Source organism: Typopeltis vanoorti, chromosome 16 (genome assembly GCF_054136105.1).
Source record: "Typopeltis vanoorti isolate ZY-2024b chromosome 16, IOZ_Tvanoo_1.0, whole genome shotgun sequence".
NCBI lineage: Eukaryota > Metazoa > Arthropoda > Arachnida > Uropygi > Thelyphonidae > Typopeltis > Typopeltis vanoorti.
In genome coordinates this window covers 29,412,500-29,433,946 of record NC_143564.1, presented here as the reverse complement: position 1 = coordinate 29,433,946, position 21,447 = coordinate 29,412,500, and the positions used below count along the sequence as shown (strand labels likewise).

General features: G+C 35.1%; 1 protein-coding gene across 1 annotated transcript in view; it reads left to right on the top strand.

Annotated features, from left to right (window-relative positions):
• The window catches only part of LOC150097913 (TBCC domain-containing protein 1-like), a 349,586-nt gene that overhangs the window by 156,339 nt on the left and 171,800 nt on the right, over window positions 1–21,447 (top strand). The window contains exon 9 of the mRNA XM_090406629.1: window positions 10,263–10,329. Coding sequence (XP_090262755.1) covers window positions 10,263–10,329 — 67 coding nt within the window. The remainder of the gene's footprint in view (window positions 1–10,262; window positions 10,330–21,447) is intronic.

Genomic DNA, 21,447 nt, shown 5'->3' with positions numbered 1-21,447 from the left:
TACCCACCACCCCCATATTTACGGACTCCCAAAAATACATAAAGAAAATGTGCAATTACGTCCCATAGTGGATGGCATTGATTCCCCCACTTACAAATTAGCGAAACATTTGGCCAAAGAGCTCACACACTATACTGGCAACACACCATCACACATAAAAAACTCAGCCCACTTCAAAGCCAGCATAGAAAACCTTACACTCCAACATACTGACATAATGGTCAGCTTTGACATCTCCTCCTTATTCACAAATGTCCCACTCAAGAAAACTTTAGAGCTAATCCAAGCTAAATTTTTTCCCGATATCTCAGCCCTATTTCAGTTCACAATAAACTCAGGCTATTTCGTTTGGTAGGGAAAATTCTACAAACAAATAGGAGGGGACAGCCATGGGTTCACCATTCTCCCCACCCTTGGCCTATTTCTTTATGGAGACCTATGAAGAAAAAGCCTTAGCCTCTGCCCCACAAAAACCAACCATATGGCTTCGCTACGTTGATGATGTGTTCGCTATTTGGCCACATGGCTCTGAAACACTACTCTCCTTCTTAACACACTTAAACAACCAACACGCCAGAATCAAGTTCACCTGGAAAAAGACATCCGCCAACAACAGCCTCCCTTTCCTAGACACACTAGTCACCAGCCAGCCTGATGGAACCTTGGTTATCTTAGTCTATAGAAAACCCACCCATACAGGCTGATACATTCACCAACAATCCCCCCCCCCCCTTACAATAATATGTATAGGTGAAAACACTATACGACATGGCTAAACTAATCTGTTCTAACGAAATGGCCCTGAACACTGAACAAAATGACATCCTCAACACTTTGTCAGCCAATGGCAACTCCCCCCCCCCAAAAAAAAAATCCAAAAAATATTAAAACTTACAAAATACAGCTCTTCCCCCCCCCTCCACAACAAGGATTACTTTAAATCCATCACCATTCCCTACATCTGAGGCACCTCGGAAAAAATTACCAAAATCTTAAAAAAACATGACCTGACCTCCTGTTACAGGCCTTACAGAAAATTGGCATCCCTTATCTGCTCCACTAATTCGTACGGTCTAGTACTAAAGCAGTTAGCTTACCTTTGTAGTCTTTTTGATTGGGCACCACATTGGCGTTTCCCTACTTCCTGTTACAGACCATATAAAAAGTTGGCATCCCTTATCCGCTCTACCAAAGACCAACCACTTCCTCCTAGACCTACCTGGTGTATACCAGGTCCCTTGAAGTTGTAAACTGTCTTATTTTGGCCAAACAGGCAGGACAGCAAATATCAGAATTTCTGAACACAAGGATTACATCCGTTTTCACAAGTACAGCCATTATGGTCTTGCAGACCATGCTCTGGATACACGCCACAGAATACAGTGGAAGAAAGCTACAGTAATACACCGTAGCAAATACAGTTTCGAAAGACTATTTATGGAATCAGCCTCAGCCCTAAGAAACTCTCCATCATTCAATAAATTTGGTTGTATGCGACTGCCCCCAAATTTAGGAGGCTTAAATCAGCAGACCTTCAGCCCAATGGCCAAGAACACATATTTAGCCTGCTAGAGGGCACCATCAGGACTTTTAGGAGAACAATAGCTTCATCTCGTCATTCTCAGTTACTGTGTTGTATTGCCTACGTGCACGTGCCTTTATATGTAAATTCCTTTTGAAGATGGCAACGTGACGTTGCTGAAATATTGGAAATAGTTATTAAAGTATAATTTACTTTATATTCGTATCTACATTGTTCAATTCCTTAAGTGATTTAGTAATGCATAACCAACATATAAGCCTGTCTATGAGAATCTCGGGTGATACGGTCACTTAAACAGAATGGGTGAGGAAAGATTAGCAAAACAAGTGTTTTCTGCCAGGTTGGCAGGAAAACAAAGGAAGACCAAGATATCGGTGGATTGATACGGTTCAAAGTGCCTTAGACGATAGAAACATAAGATCTGATAATGTTGGAGTCTTGACAAGTAACAGACTGATTTGGAGGAAAGTTGTAGACAGGACGTTAGTAATGATGTAAATTTTTCATGTAGTATTGAAGCATTCTTTTCGAACTTGACGAAACCAAATTTTTAATGCTGATTCAACTTATGTATCCTTTCCAGATCGAGCTCTCTTCTGATCCATGTTCTCATTAGTAAGAGCTGAAGTTTCAATGTTTGATTTGTTTTATAAATCTTACACAGGAGTGGTTTTAAATGTACAACCACACTACGCTGACTCATTTTGGCCAACTTATCATATTTTTTCTTTTCTTTCAACACTTTTTATAACCACTTCTGACTATAGGTGTCTCCCAATTCTCTCCATCTGTTTCTATCCTGAGCTTTTGCCAAAGAGTTTGAATTGTTTTTCTTATATCATCTGACCATCTTCTTTCAGGTCTTCCAGCTGATCTTTTACCTTCATGTGGTCACCACTCCAGTAAAACCTTTGTCCATCTATTGTCCTTAAGTCTTGCAATGTGTCCTGCCGACTTCCATTTCTTTTGATGTATGTTTTCTCCAATATCAAAAAATTTTGTTTTAGCTCTTATTTCTTAATTTCTGATTTTATCTCTGAGTCTTATGGTTTAGCAGACATCTTTCTATTCTTCTTTCTGTTTTTTGCATTTTATCTATTTCCTTTTTCATTGGCCAGGTTTCTACTCCATATGTCATAATAGGCAATACACATTTGTTGAACAGTCTTTCTCTGTTCTCAGGTTTTATTTTACTGTGTAAAAATGTCCTCAATTTTCCAAAAGCTGCCCATCCCATTCCTATTCTTCTTTTCACTTCTTCCATGATTCCTCATTTCTTCATTGTTAACAATTTTCCTAAGTATACATACTCATCTACTATTTCAATTTCTTTATTTTTCACCTTAATAACATTGTATCTTTCATTGTATCCTTTTTGGTTTTCTCAGAATTAATGTCTAATCCAATTTCTAGAGATTTAGCTGTTAGATATTCTATCATTTCTTTTAAATCTTTCATATTGTTTGCAATAATAAGAATATCATCAGCAAATCTTACGATATTTAATTCCATTAATATTGACTTCTTTATTGGAAGACTATTCTAAATTACATGTCGTCATCATCAAATTCCTGCCATGTACCCTCAAGGGGTGTACAGAATATGATAGTACTACATGAAAAATTTACATCATTACTAACTTTCTATCTACAATTTTCCTCCAGATCAGTCTGTTACTTGTCAAGCTCCAACATTATCAGATCTTATGTTTCTATCGTCTAAGGCACTTTGTACCGTATCAATCCATCTATATCTTGCTCTTCCTCTGGGTCATTTTCCTGCCAACCTGGCAGAAAACACTTGTTTTGCCAATCTTTCCTCGCCCATTCTGTTTAGATGACTATACCACCTGAGATTAGCTCTGCTAACGGATTCCTGGATGCTGACAATGTCAAGTTCTTTCCTAATATCCTCATTTTTAATATGATATTGCCATTGATGCCATCTGTTCACGCTTCTAATCTTTCTCAGGACTCTCATATCTGCAGTCTCTAGTCTTTGGTCAAGTGTTTTACTTCTGACCCAGCTCTCAGATCTGTTAAAACTGGTTTGAACACTGTCTTGTATACAGCTAATTTAGTGTTCTGACTAATTTCTGTCTTATTCCATATGAATTTATTCAATTGACTTCCTGCTTTACCAGCTTTATTGATTCTGTTCTACATTTCCATATTTAATTTACCATCTACACTAAAAATCGTGCCTAAGTAGGTGAAATGTTTTACTTGTTCCACAGGTTCTCCGTTAACAATGCTGTTGGCATTTTCAACGATTCTGCCTATTTTCATTGTCTTTGTCATTTTATTGCTGACCTTCATACCATATCTATTACAACAGTTATTCAATTTAGTCAAGGAATCTTGCAGACTTTAACATCTCCAATTCTGATATCATGTTTAATACCACTTTCCTTCATAATGTGATCCATATAGATAATGAATAACAGAGGGGATAATGTACATCTTTGTTTCACACTAGATTTAACATTAAACCATCTTCCTGTACTTCCTTCAATTCTAACTGCTTGCTTACAACTCAAATAAAGACTAAGTATTGCTTAATATAATGCTCCATTGACACCATATAACTGTAGCGTAGTGAATAGCTTCTCTCTTGGCACCTTGTCATATGCCTTCTCCAGATCCAAAACTCAAATAGAGATCTTTGTTATTTTCCCATGATTTCTCCACTATTTGTCGTAAAGTGAAGATCTGATCCTGACAGCCTCTATTTGGCTGGAATCCAGCATGTTCTTCACCAAGCTTTCATTCTACAATTCTTCTCAACCGTTTCTCAAGTTTACATGCATATATCTTACCAGGAACACTCAGTAGGGAAATACCTCTGTAATTCTCACATTCAGTATTTCCCTTTTTATATATGGGTACTATGAGAGCTGTACTCCAATCATCGGGAATTTGTCCCTCTGTCCAGGCCTTCTGAACTATGCAGTGCAGCCAGTGCAAGACTTTTATACCACCATACTTCAGCCTTACTGGTCAAATATTATCTACTCCTGCTGCCTTTCCACATTTTAAGCCTCTGATTGCTTTTTCTACTTCAAGTATGGATATGTATTCCTGACTGCATGCCTGTTGAATGTTTTTTACCACTGTGCTATCACTGCTTGTTTCATTTAGCAATTTTTCGAAGTAATTACTCCATACTTCAAGGATATCTTTTTCTCCCGTTTTCATGTCACCTTTATCATCTCTAACTCCTTTTATAGTACTCTTTCCTTCATTTCCGAGCTTCTTCAATAACCTCCAAAATATTTTGCCACCTTCTTGATATTTATTTTCTATGTTCTTGCCAAAGTCCTCCCATGACTTTTGTTTAGCTAGTTTTACACAGTGTTTAGCTTTCTTACATTTGTCTCTGTATTCTCTAAGAGCACAAGCTGACTTATTTGCCAGGAACTTTTGATATGCTTTCTTCTTTTCCTTCACTGCCTCTTTAACTTCCTGTGTCCACCATGGAGTTCTGATTTTTCTATCCTTGCAGACATCCTCACCACATGCCTCTCTGGCTGAATCAATGAAGGTTTTTCTTCAAGGCTTGCCACTGAATCTCTAAAGTTTGGCTCCTGTTCTCAAACTGTTTAATTTTTTCTTCAATAATCTTTGTGTATTTTAGTCTACAGTTCACATCTGGCAGCTGCTCAACTTTTATTCGCTTTAAAACTCTCTTACATGTTATTCTTTTCAATATGAAATTCAATTTTATCCTGCTCAAGGCTAAATAGTGATCACTTCCAATTTTAAATCCTGTGTTCACTTTGGTGTCCTGCACAAGGGAGAAAACATCACTATCAACAATAACACAGTCAATGAGACTTTTCTTATTTCTTGCCTCTTCTCTCCATCTGAATTTGTGCACATTTTTATGTTGGAAATGGTGTTAGCAATTACCAGTCCATGTCCTGAGCAGAAATCCAACAAATATTTGCAATTATTATTAGCTTTGGTCTTTTCTCCAAATTTTCCCAATATATTTTTGTATGTCTGACAATCATTTCCTACTTTGCTATTTAGATCCCCAACAAGGACTCACTTTTCCTTTTTCATTGTGTCAGTTGCTTTTTCTAAAGCCTCAAAAAATTCCTCCACGTTTACCTTAGTAGAACCTTCTGTGGGACCATAGGCACAAATAAGTCTCATTGTCTAATTCCCCATTCTGATATTTGCTCCCATCACTCTACTTGAGACTGCCTGCCATTCAAGAAGATTAGCCTCGTATTTAGTGTTGAATACAATGACTACTCCTTCTTTTCCTTGATTGTCATTGCCTCAATATAACATTTTGTATTTATTGCTCAGAAAGATCTCACCAGTTTTTGTCTTTTTTGTTTCAGTCACCTCTATTATGTCGATCTGTTACTTATCTAATTCCTTAGCTGGCTCCATTTCTTTGCCATTCAGGCTTCTTATGTTGATAGTACCGATCTTTAACTCTGGTGATGTTGAGTTGGGTTGGTTTGTCAGATTTGAAAATTACATGTCCCAGTGTTAATGTGAAGAGTTTGCGAGAAATGGTGTCTCCTTGCCTTATTCCTTGATTTATGTGAAATTTTTTGCTTATTTCATTAAGAATGATATTTGATGTAGCATTTCCATAAATATATTTTATTATGTTACTAAATTGTTTTTCAGTGTCGTTATCTCTAAGAGCTTCTATTGTGGATGATACTTTTATGCAATCAAAAGCTTTTTTGAAATCTATGAAGGCCATGTGAAGAGTAAGGTTGTATTCATTGCATTTTTCATTAAGCAGGCTTATTGATTGAATATGATTTGGTGTACTGAAGTTCTTTCTGAAACCAGCTTGTTCAGAAGGTTGTATTGAATCAAGTCTTGTTTCTAATCTATTGGTTATAATTCTAGTGAAAAGCTTATAAATGTAGGATAACAAACTAATAGTTCTGTAGTTTTCTAGTTTTAATTTGCTTATTTTTTTATGCAGTAAAGTAATGTTTGCATTATTCCATATTTGGAGTGTTTCTCCTTTTTCTGATGGATCTATTGAAGAGGATTTTCAATTCTTCTTATATCCTCATCTTCATGAATCATTTCTATTATTAAACCATCCTCCCCAGAAGCTCTATTGTTTTTCATTTGTTTGAATGTTTTTTTTTTCAGTTTCAAAGATTTCTAATGGAGGTATTGTCATAATCTACTTTTTTTTTTTCCTGTTGATTCTGAAATTTTCTTTCTATCTTCACTTTTATGCAGATTCATGTAGAAATGTTTTGCTTCTTCTGTGATTTCTTGTTTGCTAAATAATTTTCTTTCATTTTGGTCTTCAAGAGCTATAATATTCTTTCTTCCAAATGAAACATTATATCTTAGAATTCTGAGGTTTCCATTTTCATCAGTGGTTTTTTTTTGGATCATATCATCCTCACTTTTCTTAATATCTTCTTTTATGTTTATCCTTATTCACTTATTTATTATTACTGTTATTACTCATTACTTATAACCTTATTACTGTTATTTCAATAGTTCCTCTTTTCCCTTCTGCAATGAATTATTTTCTCTTTTCAATAATATTTATTGTTTTTTCTGATAGTTTCTTGGTCCAGCTCCTTTTTGTTTTCTTTTAAATTTTGTGTGTATTCAATAAGAATGTTTCTTATTTTTTCTTCTTCCTGGTCAATACTTATTCCAGTATTTGGTATAATTTGTATATTTTCTTTAAGTTTCTTTTCCACTGATACTTTGAAGGTATCCCTGTGTTACGTCGTTCCTTTTTTCTTATAAACTATGCTTCTATTATTCCCTTTTATGCCAACTAAGACTGAGATCTCTAATCTATCTCTCTGGGATCATTTCCTTTTCGAACTCTGACAAAATTTGTTTGTTTAAGCTGCGCCAGTCAGAGTTCTAGGACAGAAGAATTCTTGCCTCAGAGAAACCTTCCAGAGTTCTAGAGCTACCTAATATTGTTAACAGTTTAAAGCATCTGTAGAAATCTTAGCTTGCAGTCATAGCCTTATTGCTCTAAATTCCCTTATCTTCCCCTTATGCATAGGTTCAAACTTTTATGAGTTGTAAAATTAGTCTCATGCTCAGGCTTACATAGCAAAACATGTTTATTAAATATCTAATGAGTTTACAAATAAGTTTGGCATATCAAAAGCATATAACATTATCATTACTAAATCAATTGACAAAAATGAAAGAACACTAATTAATGAACATACAACTCTTATCCTCAGGTAAAATAAATAAATACACACTTAGCATAAAATACAAGTTCATAATTCCTAACATCAATTGCCAACATAGGCCCCTCCACATTAATTAGGTCTCACACAAAATCTTAAATCTTCAGACTACTAGTTCAATGGAACTAATAAATCACTAAACACATTAATCACTCATAAGTTCTCTTAAGTAATTGTCCATCTTCCTATCCAACAAAATTCTCGTTCACTCTTTCCTCTGTTGTTAATTGAATAAAAAATTTCTGTATGTTACCACCGTCACTTGAGGTTACCGGTATCTCTTTCATCCATCCTTTGTCCTTAGATACCTTTCTGCTTCAGCGGTTTACGTTGCTCATCACGCATAGCCATTTTCTGCATTCTGCTGGGAAGATGCTTGTCTCGCTGGTTAATGTCGTTAGCCTGACCACTTTCCAGAGGGATCCTTCTGCTGTCTCATGTTGATGGATGGCTGATGCCATCCACCAACATTCAAAATTCTTCTCCTTATTACTTCCTTTAAGGTAATTCAAATATGTTCTCTTTTTACATTTCTCGCGTACAGCTTGCCCGATACTAGTTAGTCAGCAACAGGGAAAGGCCTGCTGTCGGTCATCGTGGAGCTTCCTTCCACTGATCAGCATCGTAGCTCCGAATGAGAACGGGAACAGAAAAAACGGGGGTTAAACCTGCATGAACCTGCATTTAGTCTCCATTGTCGCGCCCTCTTTTGGTTACAGAAATTTCTCATGGCACCTTCCTATTCGCCCTCACGTTATCACGTCACAATTCTTCTCCTCGAAGAGCACTCTTTTTGTAGAATGCGAGTTTGATTTGCTTTCCACGAATGCTTTTGCCTTGGACATTATGTTATCCTAGGTAACTCGCATGTGACCTTTGTTAGTATGTTGACATACATTTTGGATAGAGTATAATTTAATCAGTAATTAAATTAAGGGTATATTAATTAATGTTTATATCGCCGAAATGAAGCCTGTTGGCTCTTTATATTTAATCACTAATGCTTTTAAACAACAAAATTTCTATTTAGACAGACAGAATTCTTCTCCTTATTACTTCCTTTAAGGTAATTCAAATATGTTCTCTTTTTACAATTTGTTTTCTTCACTAATAGTAGAAGTATTTCTTGGTCAGTATTGTATTCCTGTTAAATCTTGAATGAATGATCCTTTTTGATGAGAAGGTCTTCAGTCAAGATCTAACACCTGTTTGTGTGAAATGTTTCAGCTTTGATAATATTTTTCCTTTTTTGTGATACAACTCACTCAGCTTACACTGGTATTTTTATTTTCCCCTCTCACCATTCTGTGATCAGAGGTGATGCCAATATGGTTTAAAACACTAACATCCCTGAAAATATGAGTGCTTGAAGACAGTATGAAATCTATTTAATTTTTTGTTGTCCCATTTGGGCTCAGCCAAGTCCATTTTCTGTTGTGTCTCTTCTTGAAGAAGGTATTCATAGCTTTGAAGTTAGTCATTTGCAAAAAGTTGATCATCATGTCTCCCCCTTTCATTTTGAAAGCCTGATCCATATTTCCTTACACATTTCATTATCATCTCTCTTAATTCTCAATTTTGAATTAAAATCTCCGATTACTATTGTATATTGACACTTATTTTCATCTACTGCTTTTTTGACATCATAAAATATTTCCATTTCGTCATCATCACTTTCGCTTGTTGGGCTATAAACCTATTATTTTGATATATGTTCTGTCATTAATTTTTAATTTGGCAAAAGCCACTCTATTAGATAAACTTTTGTAGTGGTTATTCTATTTGAAATTTGTTTGTTTACAAGAAAGCCATTTCCTTTTGCTCTTGAATCGTCTGGTCTTTTCTGGTAAAGTGTATTGCCTGAATGTAGTGACAGCATATTTTAATTGAATTTTTACTTTATGGTTGCTGTTCATCTGATAGTCTGTAATATTCTATCTTATTCCAAACATCTAAAAATGTGTGAAAAAAACAGAATGTTTATTTTAGCATTACCTTCAGGTGCACCAACTGTTCTTTTTGTTTAGTTTATTACCTTTAATGTTATTCTTTAGAAGAATAGCAGTAGATTTTCTCATAAGTATTTCTGAAAATTGTAGCATGAAGATATCTAAATGCAGCCTTAATAAATTTTTATTTTATTTTATACCAGCCTTCAACATATAGACAGCTCTCACTATAGTAAATTCATAGGAACCACAGAAATAGTTTGTTATTATAGTTTGCTATACTGAATTTTCTTTAGAAGGATATTGTGCTTATGAAACTTTGGTAATTAGTTATAATGAGCAAGTTCATTTTAGTAATATATACTTAATAGTGAGAGTTGACCACATCTACAATTATAGTGATCTTTTTATCTTGAACTACTGTTAAGAAAAAAAACATATAGTGGTTAATTGTGAATTGTAAAATATTTAAAATATATAACAGAAGTATATTTTGATGTTCAGAATATTTTTTTGTTCATATGTATCCTTTTAACTCCTGTAGGGAAGTCCCTCCACTTTTAAAGCTTGCTATTATGGAAGAAAACCAGAAAGTTACAGGCTACAACAAGGTAAGTAAAATGAATTATTTATTTCTTAGAAAGAGGAAAATGTGTGCATTGAGTACTGTTTAAATATGCTCGCATATTTTGAAATTCTTTGTGATAATTGAAAAAACCCTTAGAACTGTACGATATTTGTAGTGGGACCGTAATCCTTTCTATGGAGGATTAAAGGACAGCATGGCTTTGTTAAGGGTAAGTTTTATTTAGAAGTTTTCTCACATTTTATAATAGAGTGACTGCAGAAATGGATAAATGGAATAGATATATTACAGCACATTTAGTTTGATTTTTCCAAGGCATTTGATAGGATTCCACACAGCAGGTTGTTCTATAAACTCAAGGGGTTAGTTAAGCAAAATAGGTTGTGACATTAATAGAAGAATGGCTGAGTGACAAGGAGAGCAACCAGTGGAGTACAACAGGATTCTATACTTGGTCATTGTTGTTTAACTTGTATATTAATGATATTGGAGTTAGTCTAGAAGATATTATAGTTTTTGTTGATGACATATTGTTAAATATCTTATGTAGGGTGGTAAGAAAGAGTGATAAGAGAGTTTCTGATAGAGAATCCTTACAGTTGATTGGTTGGTTGATGGAGGTTGATCTGAAAAAAAAAAAAAAAAACTGATTCTACAGGATGTCAGTGAATTTAGTTCACTGTCATCTGTCTGTTGTTAAACTGCCAGGTTATGATTTTGGAGTGAGGACATTGCAGTTAGTGTTATATGAAGGATAATTTGCTACAAGTGCTCAGTGACTGGGAGTGATAGTAGACAGAGTTAAAGTTTAGGGACCACATGGTTGAGGTAGTTAGACCACTCAATAACTGCAATGTTGAAGAGAACACATTTGTAGGAATAAAAGTTATTCTTCCTCTGTACAAGGCTTTGGAAAGACCACGATATTAGCTATTGTGCTCAGGTATGGTCATCTGGATTCAGAGAAGATGAAAACACAAGAGACAATTGAGAGATTAGAGCAGAGAGTAACAAACATAATATCTGGTCTGTGGAATTGGGCACATTTGAAATTGGAAGTGATCACCATTTAGTTTTGAGCAGGATAAAATTGAATATCATATTGAAAAGACAAGTGTGTAAGAAAGTTTTAAACCAAATCAGAGCTGAGCAGCTTTCAGGGGTGAACTGTAGATTAAATTGCACAAACAACATTCAAGAAAAAAATAAGAGCTTGAAAACAAGAACCAAACTTTGGAGGTTCTATGCTGAATCCTGAAGAAAACATTGATTGATTCAGCCAGAGAGGTATATAGCAAGGTTGTCTGCAAGGATAGAAGAATCAGAACTCCATGGTGGACTCAGGAAGTTAGAGGCAGTCAAGGAAAGAAGAAAGTGTATCAAAAGTTCCTGGCAAGTAAGTCAGCTTATGCTCATAGAGAATACAGAGAAAAATGTAAGAAAGCAAAGTACTATGTAAAACTAGCTAAACAAAAGTCATGGGAAAACTTTGGTAAGAACATAGAAGATAAATATCAGGAAGATGGCAAAATATTTTGGAGACTATTGAAAAAGCTTTGAAATGGAGGAAAGAGTATGGTGAAAGGAATCAGAGATGATAAAGATGACACGTGAAGACAATGATATTCTTCGTGTCTGTTGTAGTTATTTTGAATGATTGCTAAATGAAACAGGCAGTGACAGCATAATAGTAGATAACACTCAACAGGAATGCAATCAAGACTACATATCAGTACTTGAAGTAGAAAAAGAGATCAAAAACTTGAAATGTGGAAAAGCAGCTGGAGCAGATGATATTGGACCAGAAATGCTGAAATATGAGGTATAACAGTTTACAGTGGCTACACTGTACAATTCAGAAAGCCTGGTCAGTGGATCAAATTCTAGTTAATTGGAATAGAGCTCTCATTGTACCCATGAAGAGCTCTATTCCAATTATCTGGAATTTGATCCAGTTTACACCATATAAGTGTAGCATTCTGAAAAGTTTTTCTCTTGGCACCTGTAATATGCCTTTTCCAGATCCGTTGGGATCCATAATAGACATAAATTGGTGTAAATGGTCCGCAATGAATTCCACGTACTGGGATTCATCGAGAGTCATTATTAACATAACAAAAGGTCCCAAAGACGTCCAACTGAAGACTCCCCAGGTCATCACCGAGCTATGACCAGCTTGTACAGTTCTGACCTGACATTGCAGGATCCATGGCTTCATGGGGTTGGTGCATATCCTCAGTCTCATTGGTGCTATGAAGTTTAAATTGTGATTCATCACTCCAGGTTACACATCGCCAATTTTAAATTGTCCAGTTTCAATGTTCTTTAGCTCAGGCAAGCCATTCAGCCCAGTGTCATGCCATTAAAATTGGGACTCACTCTCATAGGTCGGTAGTGGCTCGTGAAGCTGAGACATTGAAGTGAATGTTGCATGGTTGTTGCACTGACTTTCCAGCTGGAACTTTTGTTCAGATGGGAGGTGATTTGAGATAATGTCCAGTCCCTATTGGTCCATACAATGCAAGTCAGATGGCGAAGTCCAAGATCATTCCAGGCTAGTTGCCCTTTGCAGTTTGTCTGGATGCTTTTTTTTTTGCCAGAATTTTCATTTTCTTGGAACACTTTTGAAACTATCATACAGCAAAATCCAAGTTCATTTACAATTTTGGAGATCTGTTAGGCTGATCATAGGTGCCCATCTGTTGGGCACCTATGATCTGCTCTCTGTCAAATGCATCTAAATCATGCGTCTTTCCCATTATGATTCTCACAACAAATGCTTGTGGAAGTCAGCACTGGTAGCTAAGTATAACCAGTTTCAGCCACACATGCATGCAAATGTGAGAGTTGCAGTACAGAATTTGCATAGTGTCTCCTGCCCCCCTTCCTATTTTGCTATTTTATTTCATCTTATATAGTGAGAGTCTGCTTTCTCGCCTAGGTATTTGCTTCACCTAGTAGGCTGAAGTCCCAACCCACCTGGCCAAAGTGAGATGAAGTGGGACCATAACCTTCCAGATATGTGGAATGGACATCTGCAACCCTACTGCTGTTAAACTGTGAATGAAATTGTTTTGTATATTTTTGTTGTTTTTTTTTTTTCATTCACATTTAACATAATATACCATATACCAAGCAAGATTTGTGTAAATATTATTTAATGTAAACAACTTATTTTACAATTTAATATTCATATAACTACCTTTAATTTTATCTAATATTTAATTATTTAATCAAAGATATGTATTAATAGTGATAAGACTGTATTAAATATTATTAAGCTATTTTATTCATTACTATGTTAATATTATAAGAACTTGTATTTGATAATTTAACTGCGCATTATTTGAAATGTAAATATTCTCTATTCCTGTTTGTGAAAGTTTAACGTTATGTAATAGCTCAATTTTATTTATGTTTTGTTTTGTTGTCATGGAGATGCATGTAAGTGAGCGAGCACATTTTGGAACACCACGTGAGGTTTATTGAAAAGAGTTTAGAAAGAAATCACAAGAAGAATTTAGGCGGAAAGAATGAATATAAAAAGAAGGAACGCGAATTAGGAGAAAAAAGCATTAGAGATTTATTAGAGAGGGATTGGCATTAGGTTAGAATCGGGCCGATAATAGCGAGTCGGCAGGTCACCCAAGCAACTAAATAAAGTCTACAAGTTGAGAAGCAGTTAGCTAATAAAAGTTTCTGAATAACAAATAAAGCAACGGAAGATAGCTGAGTGACTACTGAATGACTAGCGATATTTTAGTTGAGATTTATTTTCAAGGCCGACCTGTCAAGGACACACAGAATCTTGAAATAAAGCACGGAGTTACTAGAATAGTAGAGGCTGTAAAATTCAGGTTTACCGTTAGCTGTGCTTAGAATTATAGTGCCTAAAGAATTAATCGAATGCCGGAGGAATGAACAACTGTGCATATAAGACCTAAAGTTAAGGAATTATTGTGTATTGCCTTATTTCATGAGTGATCAGTAGTACTTTATGCAACAACATTTGTTTATGTGTATTGTGACGGATATATTCAGTTATTTCTTAGAAGAATTTATTTAATGAGTGCCGTTTACTGTTTAAAGTGCTTACAGTTATAAAAAGTGTTTACGTATAAGTAAATGAAGAAAAAAGATTATCGGTAAGAACATTCCAACCATTAATATTCCTATGCTGAGATGTGAGAGTGTTTCATCCTAGAATTTCCCTATACTAACAGTAACTATTTCGGAAATTAGCTGAAGTGTAAATTTAAAGGTGTTTGCTTTTAAATTGGTGTTACTGCGATTTTATTGCATTTAGAACTTAAACAACTGTGAGAAGACTGTATTACAGATAACAGAATTACCATTGTCTGAGTTTGCATGACTTTATTATCAGAAAGGCTAAAGTGTTTATAATAACTTATTTAGTATTTTGATCTTAAGTGTATAATTTGTGATTTTAAAATTAAATGTTTGTTTTGTTAATCAAAAGATGTATTTTGCCTGAATCTCTTTTACTGCACCATTCATAAAATACTCGAACCAAAGCGGGTAAATTAAGTAAGTCAAATATACTCGGCCAGTATATATTTTAAGGAGAGATAGTTGAAGGTTGATTTTTCTTCAATTCTTGAACTAATTCAGATATAGAGTGGTGCAGTCTTTAAATATAAATTTTCTCTACATTTGAATTAAAAACCAACTAGCAACTATTTTTAGGTTAAGAACATCATAGTAAATAACAAGTCGGATCCAAGGTATAAATTAAGACGAAGTAGGATCCAACACTGCTTTTTTCTTGCAGTGACTTCACTCCAAAAGGCTAATATGGTTATGCCTTATAGCACACCCCTTGCTACATTGGTTATTGTGAAAAATAATCAGAGTCATGCTCCTGGTTTAAGCAGAGTGTCCTGTTTGAGAAATATATTACAATCTCCAACACAAGTCAGTGATATTGTGAATGAGTACACAAAGTATGGGATTAATCTTAGAGGTGAACTTTACATAGGCACATGGAATGTATGGGATCTACAGATAGGTACTCTTGATATTGTCTGTAAAGAGATGGAAAGGTATAAAATTGACATCTTGGGAATTACTGAGATCAAATGCAATGAATAAGGTCACTTCAAAAGACAGGATGGTAAGCAAGTTGTTTATTCAGGAGGTGACTCAAAGTCAAGTAGCTGTGGTACTGAAGACAGTTTAGGCATGAGCCCTTCTTGGTTATAATCCTGTTAATGACAGGATACTTTATATCAGACTTAAGGCTCAACTTATCAAAGCATCAGTTGTGATAGTTTATGCATCCCCACATAGGCCTGATGAAGAGAGTGAGGACTTCTATGAAAACTTATAGACTGTTTTGGACTGTCTACCATGGAAGGATGTATTTTTCATCTAATGCAAAATTGAGAAAAGTATGAGAGTTAGGCCTGAGTGTAGCATCTTTTATTTGGGTGAACGTAACACCTGTGGTGAATGACTTGGAATTTGTCCACGCTAACAGATGAGTTATTACCAAATTCTGCTTCCAGAAATACCCATGATGGACCTGTACTTGGACATCTAACATTGATAGATTAGCACACCAGATTGATTACATCCTGGCTCTACAACAGTGGAAGACAAACATCTCTGATGTGCATACTTGTCCTGGAGCAGACTGTGGTACAGACCATCTAAGAAACAACCAAAGTAAGGCAGAGACTCCGAAATCCTCCAAGTCAGGTCTGTCCTACTAGACTAGATTAGATGTTAGAGTGGAGACTAGGGAGCAGAACTCTCATGAAATTCTCTGGGAAGGAGTCAAGATTATTATACAGGATACAGTTAAGAAGTATTTAGTCCCAATTAGAAGACCAAGAGATCCATGAATATCAGATTCAACATGGGATCTAATTGAAAGAAGGCATTTGGAGAAGCAAAGAGACACAGGGACTGAAAAATAGAAGTTACATAGAAAAGTCAGACAAGGAAAATTTTTATGATAATGAATGTGAAGAGATAGAGTTCCTGAGGAGGCACAATTATAAAAGGATGTTTCATTTAGTTTGTGACCTAAAGCACCAGTTTAAACTCAGATTTGAATATCATCAAAGACAAGAAGGGAGCAGCACAAACAGAAGAACTGGAAATCAACAACAGATGGAAAAAATACTGTGAGGAACTGTACAACAGAGAGGATAAGGAAAATTTGAATTTAGAACCTCCTCCACTTAGGCATGAGGTTGAAAGAGCAGTTAAATAGCTTATAGCAATAAGGCCTTGGGTGCAGATGGAATCCCAGCAGAGGTTATTGGAGAGATAAGAGTGTTTCTTAGATTGATGACAAGGATATGGGAGACAGGACGATGGCCTAGAGACTGGAAGAAATCAGTTTTCATACCACTGCATAACAAGGGAGATGTGAAGGATTGCAAGAACTATAGAACTATTAGTTTAATGTCTCATGCAAGCAAGATTTTGATAAAGATCATTCTAAATTGGATTGAGGCCAAAAAGTTGAGACAGAGATGCCCGAGGAACAAGCAGATTTTAGGAAAGATAAGGGTAAGAGATCAGATCATTGAAAAATACAGTTGACTCTTGAACAACACAAGTTTGAATAAGTCTCACTTATACATGGATTTGTTTCAATAAATATATATTGGAAAAATTTTTGGAGATATGCGACAATTTTAAAAAATTAGACGAACTGCATAGCTTAGAAATATCGAAAAAATTAAGACAAAGTTAGGTATGTCATGAATATGCATTCATGATATATGTAATATAATATATCATGATATATTGTAATTTTTATTATTATTATTATTTTTTTTGTTTTTAACTTATTTTTGTTTTATAACTTACAACTTTTATTTTTATCTCAACTTGTCCTTATTTTACTTTATTCATTCAATTCAAGCTCACTATATTTAGACTATCTCTACTTTAAACATAAGCCTCTCAAAGTTAATCCTTTAGTGACCTACTTCTGTCGCCCCCCCCCCCCCCCCCCCGCTATTAGACGAACTTAGTGATATAAGTAAGTCTAATATGAGCAGTTTCCCTCTCTCGCACAGTCAAATTAAGAAATTTTTTTTTTTTTTTCTCAACTGTGCCACCTAATTTGATTGAATATTTGTTATGCCTGCAGGTTCGCAAATTTAATTTGTAGTGCTAGTGCATTGGCTAAGGAAAACAGACCAGGTGATTACAAAAACACAGCATTTATTGTTTTTCTAAAACAATAACTACAAAGGACATGAGTTACTGAGAAGTTAATCTCCCAACCGGCCACGACGTCTATAGACATTGAGATAAATCTGGATACGAAGCTCTAAAACTCATTGAATAACATGGATAAGAAGTGCAATTTGGTGTCACTATTTCATCCACATTGGCCGGTAGGGAGGTTAAACCATACAACCATTTAACACACATTAGAATGTAAAATTCATGCAATAAAGCTCACAATGTATTTATCACTAAATTACTTTATAAGGAAGTTTCCTGTGACATTGTTAATCCTTTAGTGTTAAATCTTGTCTAGCTACATACACTCCTTATTAGCACTATTCCCCGTCTTACAATTAAACACACATTCAATATCTAAATACGTAAATACACATATTATTTTCCCACAATACTTTTGATTAGAAACCGCCTGTTTACAAACACTTAAGCAACACACACAATTCTGATACACACTTTAACAAAGATACAAAAGCTGTTGCTTACTCACATAACCAAGCGTGAACTGTCCCAAAACCTTTACAGCAACCCACCTCAGGTTTGACCATCTCTTTCCTGGAAAATTTCTTTTTGCTGCTAGGACTTTCACTGGTAGATTTATAGAGCCTTCATCATCGAGATACTGCCAACATAGGAAGTTCTCAGATCAGAGACTATTGACCCTCTACGGTCTGGAGAACGGCCAGTTACAGCAATACTGCTGGATACTAGGAAACGCCAACATTGGGAACACAGCCGGCAACTGTGGGATAATTGCCGACGATCACAGGGAAAGGCCTTGACGACAACTGGAGAAAAAGCAAGCCAAAAAAAGGAGAAGAAAAGGAGAGCGAGCTAAGAGCTACAAGCTCCTTATATATCATACTTATTCCTTTGTTCTCATGGTCTACTTTTCTGGGATGAGCATATAGCAGTATGAGATCAATGCTGCCCGTTTCATTAACAACATTTAGTCTCCCGACCTTTGGCAGATATTTGTCATTGTTAATCTGACTAATCCCTACCAAGCTTTACAATTAAGTCGACCTATATGCACTTTTACAGCAATTCTTATAACATTATATTCAGCACATAATATTTTCGCATTACATTTTAAATATTTGGAAATACTGAAAGATATAAAATTGCGGAAAATTGGTTGCAAAAATTAAACATAGCAAATTATTAATTTTTTCTTTCACAACAGATTTTACAATATATGTATATAAAATATATGTAGATACTAGTGTATTTTATAATTTATTACCATAAAATATACAGAAAACTATTATAAAAAGTTAAAATTTATCAAAATTTATCAAAACTTATGCACACAAACACTTACAGACCATCCATGGTACCATTCACAGTCAAGAGAAATGTAAGCAAATGTAAAGATTCAGTATTAAATCATAACTGCATAAAAATAAGTTAGTAATTAATTAATTTAATTTAATTAGCATAAAATATTTTATAACAATTCATTCATTAGTGTATATGCTAGGCTACCGTAAAGCAATTACCGTATTTGCCGGCGTATAAGATGCACCCTCTTTTTTTGTACACATTTTTTAGGAAAAAAACTTTATCACTGAATATTATAATAAATTTACAGTATTTCAAATATAAAGTAATAAGTAGTTCTTATCATTTTCTCAATTGGGGGTGGCCCGAAATGCCTCTCTGCAACCCTGTTTCCATGTTCCTTAGCATATGCAATCACACGTAGCTTGTATGCAATATTGTAGCAATGCCAATGTTTTTCAGCCATAATTTGACAAGAAATTTAGAGAAAATTCACAACAGCCGCGACAACAGTTGGAAAGTTTAAACAAATAGGAACACAGCTGTGATCGTCGATGACAGCGCATCCACCGAATTCTACGTAACTAGAATGCTCTCATCCACTGCAAGTTAGCAAGAAAGAAAAATGCGTAACTCAGAACAGAGAAAATTTCCAGAAATGAAAGTAATAAAAAACTGAGTATCGGTGTATAAGATGCACACTGTTTTTCAGACCTATTTTCAAAGAAAAAAAGTGCGTCTTATACGCTGGCAAATACGGTATATTGCTTCTTTGTTATCAATGCATGAATCATTATACCTGTAAAGAAATAAATATGAATTTCTTTTTCACATTATCTTTTCATTTTTGATGTGTAGTGTTAGTAATACGTATAACATGTATAGTGTTTTGTATTATATAAGACAATATCGATGTAGGTACTGACAAACAGACGATTCATTTTGTATACAGATGACGTAAACTTATGGTATCATTAAATACAATACAGTACAGTAATGTAAATGTATTTTCACTTCCATATGAAGTGAAAGTGTTATTTCTTAATAACATCTTCTTTTCTCTAGCTTACTTTATTGTAAAAATACAGTATATAATACATATAAGATAAAAATTATGTGTTAATCGACTGTTTGTTATATGTAAGGCTTCTGGTTAACAGTAAGCTATTTTGGGGACATATTGACTAATCTCAAGCTTTTGACTGTGTCCAGCATGTGGAGCTCTGGGAAGTAATGAAAATAATAACGATTTTCCTCAACACATTATCAAGTTGATAATATGTTGAGGAAATTCAGGCCAATCAGTTAATCCAGACATTGGATTAACTAATTGGCTTCAGGTTGGAAGGAGAGTTAGGCAAGGATGCCTACTTTCTCCTCACCTGTTTAGTGTCTATGCTAAGGACATTATGCATGTAGTATTGGATGAGCTCAAGTATAGCTATTGTTTTTAAGTATGATAAGTATAGACAGGAATTTTATAATATAAGATATTTATTATTATACTTCACGTTCAAAGAATAAAACAGAAACATTACCAAAACAAGCCTTAAAGTACAACCCATTAGGAAAAAGAAAACCAGGACGTCCTCTTAAACGATTCAACGATGACTTCTAAGTCCGGAACAGGCCATGCTAGGCCTAAATCCTTGATACATATGATGATGATTATTATACTTAAGTATAATAATAAATATCTTAAGTATAGACAAGAAATAGTATAGTTATTATTATCCAAGACCCCCCATGGAGTTAAAGACTCATCTGGGAGGTCCTTTTATCATACACGCAGCTCATCATACCGTGCTTTAAACACACTCAAATTCTTTGCACACACACTACACTCTCAGGCAAGGCATTCCAATCATTCACAACTCTGCATGAAAAAAAAAAACCTGCTTCTCGCTCCCCTACTCAGAGACCCTCTTTATACAGTTTCCAGAGATGACCTCTGGTTCTCCCCTGATCTCCCACTATTTTCTGTAGAACCTCTCCAGCATTGATCCTATAACAACCCCTTACTAACTTGTAGGACTCTATCATGTCTTCCCTCTTCCTCCTGTCCATCAGACTCTGCAAGTTGCATCTTCTCAATCTTTCCTCATACTCAACATTCCAGAGGTTGGAAACTACCTTAGTCAGTCACTTCTGGACCCTTTCCAACAACTCTTCATCCTTCTGAAAACCAGGAGACCAAATCTGGGCACAATAGTCCAGTGTGGCCTAATCAAAGCCTTATATAATGGAACAAGAATCTCCCTACTTCTACAAGTCAGTGTCTTCCATATCATTCCCCGAAGCCTTTCTGTTGTCTTCACAATATTGCCATGTGTCCCCTAAATTTCATATCCTTATCCACTATCATCCCCAGATCTCTTATTTCTTCCACCTCCGACAATATACCGTCATCAAGCATAAATTTTGCATCCCATCTTTGTTTCCCAAATTTTAAAACCTTACATTTTGCAACATTGAACTCACATCCCCAATCACTCAATTTATTCAAGTCTTCTTGCAAGGCCACAGTGTCTTCTCTACTCTTCATGGTTCATCCCAACTTTGTCTCATCTGCAAATAACTGAATATCTCCATCCAAATCTTCACCAATATCATTAATATACAAGTTAAA